This window comes from Molothrus ater, chromosome 3, assembly GCF_012460135.2.
Source record: "Molothrus ater isolate BHLD 08-10-18 breed brown headed cowbird chromosome 3, BPBGC_Mater_1.1, whole genome shotgun sequence".
Classification (NCBI taxonomy): Eukaryota; Metazoa; Chordata; class Aves; order Passeriformes; family Icteridae; genus Molothrus; species Molothrus ater.
Window position 1 is genome coordinate 78,223,749 of NC_050480.2, and position 15,158 is coordinate 78,238,906.

Genomic DNA, 15,158 nt, shown 5'->3' on the forward strand with positions numbered 1-15,158 from the left:
CAATCCATGTCTATCAATACATTGAGTGCAGTATATATCTATTACTGCAAGTATTTATTAGTCCACAAGTTACAGGTATAGAGTAGTAATAGTCAAACTGCCATGTAATTTTATCAAATGCTTGTACTCTTCAGAATTTTGTAGGTACCACTTTAAATCATCGTAACCTACATACTCTACAACTGCAAATTTGCAGTTGACTTATGACTTAAATCAAGTGTGTGGGGAAGTTGCTGCTTTTTGGGGCTATGAGTACCATCTCAATGCAACATATGTGATCTCCTTCGTCTTAAAGTCTAGAAAACCAGAAATTATTGTCTTTCAACTTTTATTTTTAGTGTCTTATCTTGACATGAAGACTAATTTAAATTCATTTGTTGTTGCCATCATATTTGTAAAGAGAAGTGTGGGGATTGTTTCCTGCCATCATCAGTATTTTCATGGGTTTAGAAAACTGTAGCTTCTTCAAGAACAGATATGTGTGTGAGAATTGTATTTGCTATGTTAGTGTACAAGTCAGACAAATTTTATTGCAGATGGTGTTTCTGATTAAATAAACTGATAATATTATTTTTCCCAAAGATTATTGTTATTCACACTTTACATATGAAATATTTCATTTTCTCAAGTTCCATAGGAAATTTTGGAGATAAAATACAAGTTTCTGGAAGACAGGGTCTGTACTCTCTACTTTCCTTGACATAAAAAAATTACATTCTGTGGTGTTCCACTGAGGGAAAGTTATATTCACTGAATCTGGAAGGGAGTCTGAAAATTTAAATCATGTAACAACAACACAAGAATCTGAAAGTGAAATATTACTAATTATGAAACACTAAGAGTATTGAAAACAAAAAAAAAGGTTTATTTTTTTCAATAGAAATTAAAAAGTCTTTAGAAAGATTATTAGGTCTTAAATTCATTAATTTTTCTTGATAAAAGCATGCTGATGTTAAAATACCAGGTTAGAATAAACTGGGCTCACTTAATAAGTTATTTTCAGAATTCAAAATTAGTTATTTTATGTAAATCCTGCCTATGTAAGTAAAATTTCAAGTTTAGCTAAATGTTTAATGAAGATCTGATGGGCATGACTTCCTCATGGTCTTACAATGTTATAAATTTAATTTGTCTCTTATTCTTCAAGGTCCTATTATATGATCTTCGGTCTAGTAATCCATTAATAGTCAAAGATCACCACTATGGCCTGCCTATTAAATCCATTCAGTTTCAGCATCAGTTGGATTTAATTATCTCTGCGGATTCTCGAATCATAAAAATGTGGAACAAAGATACAGTAAGTAGTTTTATGTTACTGCATTCAGATTTTTAAATTTTTACTTTATTTGGGTTGGGAGTTTTGGGGGATTTTATTTTGGCTTGTTGTTTTTGAGTGGTTTTTGTGCAGCTTAATTAATTAAGCTGAAATTCAGTGTAAGAAGTTGAGGTTTTAATGTCTCTTAATTTACATAGCGTTTTGTCCTGTCTGAGTAAATCAGCATCTGGGAAGTTATTCAATAGCCTGTCAGGTATAAAGATGTAGTCTCAGGGGGTTTTTAGCTGTTTGTACATGTCTGGCCAAGAGGCTTCTTTCAAGAGAAGGATTTAAACATAAAATGTAGTATCTTAGCCATTGCCTTGGTTTGTATATTTCTCACTATTTTCTTGAATACATCCAGTTAGGTTTTTCCACCAGAGAAAACATGTTCATTCCAATTCCCTGCTCAAAGTAGGGTTTATTTCAATGGTAAATCAGTTAGTTAAAGACCTACTAAAATCAGGTACTGCTTATTTTCACAGGATCCTATTTGGCTACTGAAGCAGATACTATGCAGGGAGCCAAATAACAGTGTGTCTTAATAACACTGTATTAGGGGATTATATTGCAATGGGCAATGTCTTTATCCTTGCCCTTTGCACCTCTAAGTGAAATTGTAAGCTCTAATTTTCACTCTTTCACTCTTTTCATTATATCATGCTGTCCTCTTTCTTATCTTTCTGTCAATGAACCTTACTATGACTCTGTGGGGCAGCATATTTTATTACCCCAGAGATTCATAGTAACACTATTGTAACTTGTTTTGCTTTGAGGGGATGTCTGTAGTCATTGTGTTCCTTCTAAAAAACATGCTCCATTTATGCTTTTCTAACTTTATAGTGAAACATAAGGAGAGTTGTAGTAGAGGCTTTTTTTCCTAATTATTTCAGGCAGTCACTTCAGTATTGTTGTGCTGCCTCATGAACTTTCAACAGCCTCATTTATTTTTTCTGTGATCGCAAGTAGTTTTTTGTAAGCTCCTCTGCAGTTAATTGTTACTGTTTGAAAGAGCAAATAAATTATTGGTTATTATTTAAAACATCTGCTGTGGCCTCTCTCCATTTTTCCTAGGTATGTATATTTCCCTCCTTGAGAATGAAGCTCTGTAAGGTTTGTCAGGTGGCCTCTGGTGGGAAAAGGGAGGGCTTCTCACCGCTGGAAAGCAAAGATAGCTTTGGACTCTTTCCTAGAGTATGTTCCAGCTGGCTCCATCTGTCCCAGATGCTGGTTCCTGACTACCTCTGGCCAGGAACCAAGTGCAGAGGCAGACTGCGGGTGGAGAGCATATGGCTTTGATACCAGAATAGCCCCATGCTGAGACGTGCCTTGGGGTGGGGAGCACCAGGCTTTTGTCTGCTGAGGCCAGGGTGGAGGAGGACTCCTCTTAATCATCAGGGAGAGACCAGAGGTGGGTGGGGTAACAGCATGTAACTGGGAGGGAAAGGAAGGGCCCAGAAAGGTAGGTGGGATTGCTGCAGGGAAAGAAAAAAAAAAAAAAGAGGAACAGGATCAAAATTTACCTTGTTCCTGTCCCTCATTTAGAATTGTGTAGGCATGTAGTCTCATGCTTCAGATTATGTGGTCCAGTTGTTAGAGACTGTTCCTTTACTGGCTGTTTTGTGTGTTGGCTTATAAGAGCACCTGTATTTTGTCTGGGTTTTTCAGACTGTGTTCCAATTATTATTTTGAGAACATTGTTTCCTGCTTTTACCTCTTTCTTAAGTAACCTTTATAACTTCAATTCTGATCTAAGCTAGATACCACTGTATGCTCTTAGTGCTTTTATTTTATATCAAGACCTCTTTAATAATGAGTTTATAAATCATAAATAAAGTGCTGAGCTATATTTCATTTCATGTAGACATTAGTACAAGTGGAAGAATCAAGCTCCAGATTCAAATTCTACTCCTAATCCATTTTCTCAGCTAATCATACTTAGCAAAGTAAAATTATTTAAAACTTCCACATTCATAGTTGAATAAAGTGAGGGTTACACTGACAGTGTGCCCAGAATTTGTGGACCTCAGCCTCACTTTTGCATAAAATAAAGTAAATCTGACATATATTTTCAATGCAGAAGTGTAAGCTGAGAAATTAGAGGTGCCACTGTACATTGCTGTGTCTTCAATTACCAGTAGGCTGCACTTCCTTGTAAGAGAATGAATCAGAGATAAAAGATAATACTGTCTTCCTTGTGTTATGTTCAGATTTATTAATAACATTTTATTGTTCCATCTTTATTCCATCATGTTTCTTAGCTTCTATAGTAGCTATTATTAATGTTTAGATTTACTGAATTTAATTATATTGTTTGGAGTTTTTTATGATTTATTTTCTTCCTACAATTTCAGGGAAAGATATTTACTTCAATGGAGCCAGAACATGATATAAATGATGTCTGCCTTTATCCAAATTCAGGTATGTTAAGTATATTAATGTCTTGGTAAATTCAAAAGGAAAAGCTTGTTAACCCAAGGTGTGGTCTTTGTTTAGGTGATACAATTTAGGTCTACTTTCCTCCTTATGGGAGAACTTAGAATAAAGGGTTATTTGTCAGTTAGTGTCCTTGTTTCCTTTGCATCTGTATTATATAGGAGCCTCTTTGCAGTTAGAAGCTGCTGTGCTGTTAATTGAGTGATTGGCCTCTTTTACTCCTTCAAATATCTGAAGTGACTCATTTTATAATAAGAAGTTTTGGCCTATTGTCTTGACTAAGTCCCAGATGAGTTAGAGCTTGCTTCCTAGAGGTAGGAAAAACCTCTTTACAGCAGATTTACACTTTTTTTTCAAGTGTTTCAAGAATTTGATCTTTCCTTGATTTAAATACAGCACTTAAATTGTGCCATCCCTTAGGTTTATTACTTTGGTTTAAGTGTAGATTCCTAAGTGCACAAATTTGCATGGTTTTTGTGATTTTTTTTCAGATTTGTTGCATCTCATAATGTTCAGAGATCAAAACTAAGGATCACTTTTAACCAAGGTTTCTGGGACTTTAATTTATGAGTAAAAATATTTTACAGAGTTATTGAGATAAGATCCCAATATTACCGGGTGGAACGTGCCTGGGCTCGTCTGGCACTTGCTGCTTGACCAGAGGCGGCAACTGAGATAGTTTTCACCTCAGAGACACCTTTGGCTGGCTGGATGTTACAGCTGGCACTTGGAACAGGCCCAGGCATGCAGGAACTCAGTTTTATCTCTGGTGGAAAGGCCTTAGGCGATGGTGAAGGGAAAAAGGAGACGGATTCTGCCAGAGGGTTTAATCCAGAGTTTTATTCCAGGATCACAGACATCTGAATCTTGGTAACAGCTCCAACAGAATGCAAACTGCATGGTCCCCGTGTCTTTTAAGCCCGGGGAGAGGGGGAGGGAAGGGCTAGGTGTGCCACCAACCAGGTAGGAGGGGGGAAGTCTCAGGCGACAAATGACACTTGGATGGCCCAATTGTCCCCAGGGCTGAGAGGCATCTTTTGAGCTTCACCAATACAATGTCCTTGCTGGCCTACTGAGATTGATGGACAGCTCTCAGCAGGAGACAAGGGGAGGGGAAGGGAGAAGGTACTGGCACACCTGAGGGAGGAACTGGTATAGCTAAAACAAGATATTGCATCACACTGCAACACAGAGTGATGGTTGTATGTGCATATATGCTTTGGTTGTACTTCAGATTGCAACTGGACTTAATTTTCTTGCTTAATATGAGTTGCTTTAGTTCTTAAGTATGGTGTGATGCCTACTTCCTTTTTAGAAAGCAGTACTGAAAAGGATGAAATAAGTGAGGGCCGCTAGGATGGCACAGAGCAAAAGTCTGGAAACAGACAATGCCTGAGTTGCAAACTGCTATAAACTGCTATTATCTTAATTTTAGAGAGAGGTAGCAGTAAAGACAGAGCAACTTGGACTTTGATTCATACTAGCAGCTCAAATTTAAGATTGTAGATAAGTGAGTGTGAGATTTCTGGCAAGTTAAAACTTTTCTGTCTTTTCTGCCAACTTCAGTTAAGAATGGGTTGGAGGTTTTTCTTTTTTTTTTCCTTTTTTTTTTTCTTTTTGGGGTAAGATGAGCAATTAAATACACTTCCCTGATAAGATGGTGGGCATTTTCGACCTTATGAGCAGAATACATGCCATGTGCACTGGTTGAATATAGGAGTTCATGTGAGTATATTGAGAATTATTGCATGGTGACAGGGTGGACTGTGCACCCTGGAGATAGATAAACCCTCATCCATAGTGGCTGCAGGGAGAGATTGTTGGAGTGACTGATTTTCAGCCTTTCACCGAGGTTTTACCTGTGAGCTTATTGGTTGCATCTAAAAGAGAGCCCAGCAGCAAGTTAACATCCACACAGCATCAATGAAGAGCTCACTACAGGGAATGGAACAGAAAAAATTTATTTGTCAATGTAGAATCATAGTGTAATTTAGGTTGGTAGGTACCCCTGGGAGTTGTATATTTCCTACTCAAAGCAGTACCAACTTGAAGTTAAAACCAGCTTTGAAGTCTGATCAGATTGCTCAGGTCAAGCCAAGTTTGAATATGTCAAGGATGGGCATTACTCAGCTGTGGATAATCTGTAGCCTTTGTGGTATGTGGGCATGACTCGTGTGCTTTTGCAGAAATGATTTTCATGAGACTTTGCACAACAAATCTTGTAGCACAAAGAATTGAATGCACACATGTCCCTGATGTTGCTATTGGACATGGCTTTTCACGAGTCTGTGACTGCGATCTAGATTGTGCAGTTCAGTTCTGTGTCCTACATCGGCTTATTTTAGTGCTGCTTTTCCTATTGCCTGTAGGGGGACAGGTTGATGGTTTTGGTAAGAACTGTTTTAGGAAGAAAACTGGGTTGTACTTTATAGTCACATGGAGACAGTGGGGTAAAAACAAGAGCATGTTGCAATGGAGAGATCAAGGGTAAGAGGTGGTGCATTACATGCTCATCATAAATACTGTTGGACCAGCACTTAAGATGCCTTAGAACCACCTCATGCTTATTCAGAGTTTAAGAAATAATCATGACTGAAGATCTGAAAATAAGGAAATGCTTTCAGTAAAATGGGCTTGCAGTTGTGGAAAGGTGGAAATATAACATGATTTCAGTATCAGTATGGTTTGGCTCAGTGCCCTTACTGGTGCCCCAGCATTCTCAGAGCCTCTCTAGATGCATGGCACAGGAAAGCCAGGAGATCTTTGCCTAGCTTGTGTTTTAACACTTCATGTGTCACTGCTGCTCAGAAAGGCAAAATACCCCATTTTCACTACTATTGGAGAGATAAGGATTTGATGGATGGACTATTCAGGGGATGAGGAATTGGTTGGATAGTCTCATCCAGAAGGTGTAGTGGTTAACAGTTCCATGTCCAAGTGGAAATCAGTGACAAGTGGTGTCCCTTGGGGTTCTGTATTGGGACAAGCTTTATTTAGTATCTTCATCAATGACACAGACAGTGGGATTGAGCTGTCTCAGCAAATGGCAGATGACACCAAGCTGAAGGATGTGATGCCATCCAGGCATACTTGGACAAGCTTGAGAATTGAGCCCATGGGAATCTCATCCAAACCAAACTGTTCTATGGTTCTATAATTCTATCAGTTACTGTAAACTCAAGATCAGTATACTGTGAACTGGGTTTTTTGGTGGTATTTTGCCATAGCTAGGCATTTTTAATTAAATTATTTTACCAACCAGCTTCAGTATTAGTACCTTTCCTGGGAAGCAAATCCTTGTATATCTTTGACCAAACTACATGATGACAAATTTCAGTGGATCTCTTAATAGTTGAATATCTTCCTCTGATCACAAATGAGCAAAATGGGGGTAGGGGAAAAAGATTTACTTACTGAGTCCATTTAGCCTGTAGTCAATTTAAGTTGTAGAATATAAATGAAACTTGACAGTATCTCCAGTGATAGAAATCTGTGTCCAGTTACTGTAAGAAAAATTAAAAGGTAAAAATCTGCATTTTCTAAAACTGCTGCTCCTACATATTCTCACTTCAAACTCCCATTTTTATTCTTTTACATTCATGATACTTTATTGCAGACCATTTTCCAGAGACGGTCTTAGTAAAACTTCTGAAAACAGCCTCTCCTTTATTTCTCTTCTACAGTAATCAAACTAGGCTGTTATGTAGTTTGTTAGGGTGTGGTTTCTCTTCCCATAAAAATTGATTAAAAGTAACAAGCTAAAGCAATAAAAATGCATGGAATAGACTTCTCCTTTAAGAGTCATTAACTTTCATTCTTTTATTTCCCTTGTAGTATACACTCAAATACTGTTCAGAAGTCTGTTTTTGTCCTCCTTTGATTATTGGTGGAAGACTCTCAAAGAGGAGGTTTTACTTCACTGTCATCTTTGAAGCATCTGCAGAATTAATTTCTGTCTTTATTCCTAATGATTCCTATTCAGTCAATGGAAAGATGCTTTGTCTTATAAAATAGTAGTGAGTGTGCTGTTAGGGGAGCATGTATCTTGTACACTATACTGGAGTACTCTATGTGTGTATTCAAGCATATGCTGTAAATTCTTGCTTTTTCCTTAAATTGTCTGCAAACCTTTCCAGGCACAGTTTTTTAGTCTGTTTGCTGACTAAGCTTTCACAAATATTTTGCTTTGCTGGGAAAGCAAGCCCCCTTTTTTCTGACATTATAAGTCCAGCTGCATTGTGTATTTATAATAAAAGGATTAGGTAGGAAGGATTACTCCACCCATGGTAATTGCATTCCTCTACTTGGGTGTAAATTAAATTTCTGCCCTCTGGGTGTGTAGTAATTGACCCAATTATTCATAGTCTCAGTGGCATATGTTACAATTCTTTCAGATCAGAATGTTATCTAATTTGACGGCACTTTTCTTCTTCATAATCAATCTTTTGTATTCCCTGTTGATCGGCTACTTTGGAACGACTGAATTGAGATGAACAAAAGTATATGGCAAATGTTCTTATTACTCTTTTATGTAGAAGGAAATTGAGTGTTCTTCATTTTGAACTTACAAGAAGTCTTGTGGCAGTAGGAGATTTTCCACAGATTTTAGTATTCCCACAGTATTTTTTTTTATATTCAGAGTATGTAAACCCCTTATTCGTGGTGTTTCTTGGGTATATTCATAGATACTTCAAGTTCTACATTTGCCCTGCTTGGTTATAGGACTAGTATTACTCCTTTTGAAGCCACAGTATCCTATATCTCATTTTGGGTTGAGAAGCTGCTGTTGTATTTATTTCCCCAGATGAAATATGAACGAAGGTGTAAACCATGTTACAATTTATAGCTCTGTTGAGGTGTGTTAAAAAAAAACCAAATAACCACATGTTCTAATACCAATGTATTAATAATGCAGTTTTATGTCCAATGTGGTTTTGAACTGCAATACCAATGTGTTAATAATGCAATTTTATGTCCAATGTAGTTTTTAACTGCAATACTAAGTGGACTTGTTCTAAACAGTATTAAGGGATGAACTGTTCATATTTGTTATGAAAGTTGGCAGCCTGCACTTGTCAGAGCTTAGTGGTGTACAAAGTGGTGCTGAACAATTAAGATAGATGACAAAAGGGAATGAATATATAGAAAATTAAGCTTTGTTAATTAGGCTGATACTACAACTGTCTTTCTGTGGTATTTGATGCAACAATTTATTACAGATCTTGATTAATGTGCATTGCAAGCCAAGAATATGTACTTTATGAGCTTTTTTAAAAAATAGTATTATCCTCTTCTGATCAATATTTTTAAATGTGGAAATCTCTTTTTAGGAATGCTAATGACTGCCAATGAAGCCCCTAAAATGAATATCTATTATATACCAGTAAGTAATACAAGTTGTTACTGATATTGCTCCTAAAGACACAATTGTTTGGTGCCATTCAGGTATTTCAGTTGAAATTCATATCTACATTGTCTGAGTTGTCACAATAAAGTACATTTAGGGTAACCATAATTTATTAATTTAACACGTTGAATTACTTAAAAAACCTGTAATTTGCTTTTTGCTACCAGTTTCAAAACTGGTTAGTGGCTGCAGAAAATTCAGGTAGAGCTTTTTTTGATAGCTGATGAAAAATAGGATCTATGTTTTTCTTTTTTTTTCTTTGTTGTGAAATATTTTATTAGTGTCTTTAATATGTGGTGTACAGTGACATAGTCATAGCAGTAAATATTCTTTGTTCTGACAAAGTGATGCTGTGTGACTTCAGGTACAACTCTTGACTGTAGCTTCTGCTCAATGCCCTTCAAATGCAGTTTTTCACAGTATAAGCTTTCCACTTGAAAGGCTTAACTGTAGGTTTAACTACATGTTTTATCTCTGCAGATTGGTTTTAGGGAGACTTAGCAGCAAGCCTTCTGGTGTCAGGGAATTGTACAGAAAATTACACCTGAATTTCTCTCTTGGTTTAGTTTCTACAGTGTGTTCTCTAGAGGTTTTCTTGTTCTGATAGAAGATAAATAGTAGGATACCTATGTAAATTTTACATGCAGAATGGCTGACCAGATTCTAAAAATACATAACTTCTTAATTTTATTCACGTTTTGGACAAGCTATAAAGTTTATTAATATTGAAATATATATTTTACTATTTTTAAGTGAGCCAAAAAGTCTTCATTTAGCTAATCAATTTTAAATTAATTTAAATTTAATCTTTTTCAGTTCATTTCTGGTCATCCCCCACTCCCATATCCACTGTATATGATCTTGATTATTTTCAGGATAGATATTTATGAGTTTACATTTCTCTTAGTGAAATAGAATATATATACATGTTGTATTTGTGTGTCTTAACACAATAGTATACCCCTCTAAACAATTCTGTAGTCTGGTATATTTACTTACATTATTAGGTTTTTGCATTTAAAGAGATGTGGCATTTTATACATGAGTTATGTCAGGTTGTTCTTTGGTTGTGAAATGCCTGTTTCTGTAATTCAGCTCTACCCAGCTCACCTTTTGTTAACTGCAGTGTTCCATGCTTTGAGTGAGAAAGGGAGACAACAAATATTTTTTTATCTATGACAAAATATTAGCTGTATTTAGAAGATGAACACTTTCTTTCCATTTACCTTGTCCTTTGTAAGGTTGAGAGAGTAGCTCTCCAAGCATTTTTTTTCCTCTATCGTCTCTTTTAATTAATGGATTAGGGAACACAAACTCACGTATTTCTGAAATCTGATGAGAGTTTTTAAAACTGGAATGGACTAGTTAGTCAATTTAAATAATCCAGATGCAAAAAGCATTCCTTCTGTCACCAAAGGTAAGGTTCAGCTTCTCTCTGAAAATTGTGCATTGAGATTATGTTTTATGCAGGTGTGCGTGATAGATGAACCTGACAGCTATAGCACATGAGCAGTTCACATCCAACTTAGCCAAAAATTTATTTCATTGTCTTGATTGTCACCAGTGATGAATGTTTGTTAGAACTTGTTCAAGCTAGCATTATTTTGAGTATTCTTGCACAAATTGTAAATCAAAATGAAAAAATACTTACTTTTTGCTCTCTCAAAAATCTCTCATAGAATCTTCTGTGAGTACTGAATTTGTGTTTCTGAAGTCAGACAAGTAATTTTTAGTTAAGAATTATAAGCACTCTGTATTAGATCTTAGATCATACCTAGAGACAATATTGCCAACTTAAATACTGACTAATACTATCTAGTATTTTTGCAGCATGTAGGTTATTCCAGTGAAAATTAACATAAGCCTTGCCCTAAACCATCTTCCTGTGTGACCATCCCCTGATTTTTGTTACCTGAGTCTGCCTAAACTTGTTTGGATGGTCCCTTTTTATGGGTTTTACACTCACAGTGACATGAGTATACAGATGGACCCAAATGATGAATAAAAAGCATAAATCCAAATATGAGTTCTATATTTGAAATATTGTTGTATACAAGAAAATTTAAAATTTATTTTAAAGGCTACTGCCCAGCTTAAATTGGCTTTTCAAATAAGCTAAACTTCTCCAGTTTGTGTCAATGGCTTTGAGTTTGAAGGCTGTTGAAAATACCTGAAATACTGTTGTTACTTTTTTAGTTGACAATCTGTAGTTCATTTCAAAACATGTAATACTTACTTTAAACAATAGAAAAGTTAAATAGCAGTGAGAAGAAGTTACTTTGAAATAGAGACAGAAATCTCACACTCTGGTCTGATTTTTTTACCCTGTGCCTTTTTACAAGCAAGACAGAAGGGGCTGGCACAGCCAGTGTTGCATAATTGAAGGGTGTTTTACTACATTTCCTAAAAATCCCTCACTAAATCTGTGTTTGTTGGTTGTTTTGTTTACTTTTTAATCTACCTTTTAAATGACGAAAATATGAAATGGACGACTTGTGTCAGCCTTCAACTGCTCCAGGGCTTTTTTTATTAAGGAAAACTTAATGTTATTAATATGTTCATGTTACAGTTTTATTCCTTGATCTTCCAGACTAGTTATTTGAGCTCAGAGTAGCACACCTGTCCTTTGGTTTCTCTGTCAGTAGATGATTAATACACGTGTTTTTTCCATCCTTGGAAGACTTATTAATTTCTTTGCACAGGCAAAGTTAAGTTTAGTTACGTGGATCTTTGGAGCAAAACTTTGAAGAACTGTATTTCTTGATCTATTTTTATGGTGTCATTTTCTATCTTTTCCTAAGAACTAGGATTCACAATTTTTTTAATGAGTAACTTAATTTTCTCTTTGTTTCTTTAAGATAGACTTGAATAGTACTAAAAATGTGTCTTTTGTCTTTGAGATGTTGACAGGAACTGAGTTACAAGTCTTGTTGATTTCTGCAACAGAATAGATGCCTGGGAGAAATGCTACTAAGTGCAAAGGACAGTTATGTAAATAAAATCCATTCAATTGCCTGTGCCCGTCATTGGCCTGTAGTGCTAATAATTATTCTCTTGTTTTAAATGCTCCTTGGAACAGCTATAAGGAATTGCCATGGCTATGATCAAGGAGGATACTTCAAATCCCAAATGTATGGTCCTGTGCTCTATGTAAGGAGAAAAGAATTCACAGCAGTAGGAGTCTTGCAGTGTGTGCATAGATGGGTGCCGACAGACCCAGCATCCACTGTCCATGATTGGAGTTGGCCAGACAGTGCAGGACTGTGCCCAGCCCAGCATGCCCAGCCTCTCAGCAGGTTTTATTGGTGTGGGCACAGTGCTGTGCTAACACAGCTCATGACTGGTGAACTGGAGCTGGCTCATGTCCGGCCAGCTTGGAATGTGCTCTGGCTGAGCTCATGTCTGACTGAATTATCTGTGTACGTGTGCCCGTTCTCTCCACTGTTAACGCCAAAGCTAAATTTCCATTTCAAACCCAAAAAATTACTCTTGAACTTCAGGATTATAAGAGTTTTGACAGTCAGTATCATAATATTACTTGTAAAAGAAATGGCATGCATCAGCTTTTCCTGCAGAAGTTTCATCAGGGTGGGTATGACAGTTGAGACTAGGAATGTCTGAGAACATCGCGTTTCTTATAAAGAAGTAAAAAATCAGTGCAGTTTTTTCTTTTGTGTGCAAAGCTGTAAGTAGAGGAAGTACAAGGTGATTTTTTTGTTTTCTAGAAAAGACAGGCAGGTTTGATTTTCAATGGCAAGATACCTCATATAGGTACACAGTACAGAGTGACCAAAAAGCAAATTGAATCTGACCCTTGAAATGAAATGTTTGTGTTACACAGGTAACATTAGTGGCTTAGCTTAGAGACTTTGTTTTTGTTTTATTTTGCTGGATTTAATGAGGGCAAGTGCCTCTGAATTCCTGACTGGAATTGGGCTGTTTGCCATTAGTTTAATAGCTAACTTGCAGTTTATGCAAACATTTGGAACCCGCTTCTTGCCAGCTGGCTTCCTGGTTCATCACTTTGATGTGTGCCTCGAGAAGGTTGAAATGAAAGTTGTGTGTGCCTTGGGATAGTTTTTAGACTACTGACTCAGAAACATAAGTTGATTCAATAGTGCAAGCAGGTCCTGGCCAAAGAAGTGAAGAGAGCAGAATTTCCATTGACACATGGTGGTCCCTGACCTGGGATCTAAGATGAGTCAGATTCTCTTTAAGCTTAATTGAGGCTGTCATGTTCCATAACATACAAGGTTCTGTTTGAAGGTTGTGCAGAAGGTGCTCTGGGTGGAGAGCAGAGGGCATAGGTTTTACTCTTAGTGTTTACTTCTGGTTACACAAACATGTCTGATCTTAGCACAGATGTTGCAAATCAGTCCTGTCTCATTTATTGGACTTGAAACTTTCGGCTACATGAACATACTGAAACTGAAACTTGCTCTATTCATTAGGCTGTTAAAAGAAGAGAGCAATTAAGCATGTAATTAATTGAGTGTAATATTCTGTGTTCTGGATTTTTTTTATTTTCCTGCAGTCTTGGCAGAACACTCCCTGTTGAGGCTAGAAGCAATGTACTTTTGGTGTAGTGAAGATATTAAGCTCTTAAAGGAAAAATAAATCCTGGAGCATCTCTGGCTTCTTTTCAGGTGGTTTTGGAAAATAATTTGATATCCTAGCACTCCTCTAGTTCAGGGCTGTTGGAGTTATAAACTGGAAATGTTTCAAGAGCAAGTATTTCTTGCCTACTCAATGATTCAGTTTCTCCAAGAGTGTAAGGGTTCTGGTTTCTCATACAATACCTACTTTGGATATGTGGCTGTCCCTATTGTTAGAAATATGAATTTTGTCCTCTTAAAATCATGTGGCTTTTCAGCTAAACCAGCCATTGCTTGCCTTTCATACATTCTTTAATTTCTTTAATTGATTTTGTTTTCCCTTTTTTTTTTGACACTCCTCTAGTCTAGTTTAATTACTGTTTATCAGCATCTTTTTGTTTTGAATATGCATCAAAAATGCTTATCCTTAAAATTTTTTTTCCTTGGATTTAGAAAAAAAATAGTTTTACAAGACCTGAGAAAAACTAGTTTTTCCTAAGTGGTTAACCCTGAAACAACATAATCACTGATCAAGGCAACAAATACTATTAGTTTACATGTTTTCATTTAATGCTCTGGTTATTTGGTGAAACAAATCTGTAGAGGGAGCTTGTACTGAAGGAAATACAAGTCAAAGCAGTTTTTTAATACCTTAGTTCATCCTCTTTATTTCTTTCTGGATATTTGTTTGGAGCAGTTCTAGAATGTAAATTAGGGATGAACATGCCTTGATCATAGGTGCCCAGATGAGCTGCTTCTAAATGGCTGAATTGGTCAAAATTGTGTTCAGTTCACTCACAGACAGAAAAAGCATTTCTCTGAAATAGGGTAGGTATTTTCTGTCAGTCTGTGACAGGGTGCTCTCACTAGTTCTATACAAGGTGTTATGAGCATCAGATACCTGTCTTTACAGTCTATCATTTTTCACTTTAAAAAATGTGGGAGGTTTCCCCTGGGTTATACTCTCCACACTTAGCTCTATGATCACAGACTTTCAGAACAATTTTATCAATCTGAGACTTACATTTTATCCATTTGGGATCTGCTGATTGTCTTTTTTTCTCTTTTGGGTCTTTATATGATAGGAAAACAAACCTACCTGTCTACATCTTGTATTTCATACCTTTAGGGCCAGTGTTCTGTATAGTCAGCTGTCATTCAAATAGTTTGTGGATGCAGTTACAGTGAGACCTTCTGTACAGATTTTTGGCTAGTGTGGTAAAAGCAATGAATCAAATGGTGCAATTCTTATTATATTTGTGTTTGGCATCTTGACACTAATATAACAGATTTCCAGTAGAGTGCAAGATTTTGATTTCTTTTAGAATGTTTTCATGTCTTCTGATTGGCAGTATTAGGTCATTCAGTATAGGTGCTGCCTCAAGAGTTGTCTTGAAGATCAAAT

The 15,158-nt window shown here is 36.5% G+C and overlaps 1 protein-coding gene across 1 annotated transcript in view; it reads left to right on the plus strand.

Annotated features, from left to right (window-relative positions):
- NOL10 (nucleolar protein 10) overlaps positions 1-15,158 on the plus strand; it is a 52,997-nt gene that overhangs the window by 10,618 nt on the left and 27,221 nt on the right. The window contains exons 11-13 of the mRNA XM_036380798.2: positions 1,148-1,297; positions 3,670-3,736; positions 9,082-9,134. Of these exons, the coding sequence (XP_036236691.1) occupies positions 1,148-1,297; positions 3,670-3,736; positions 9,082-9,134 (270 nt within the window). The remainder of the gene's footprint in view (positions 1-1,147; positions 1,298-3,669; positions 3,737-9,081; positions 9,135-15,158) is intronic.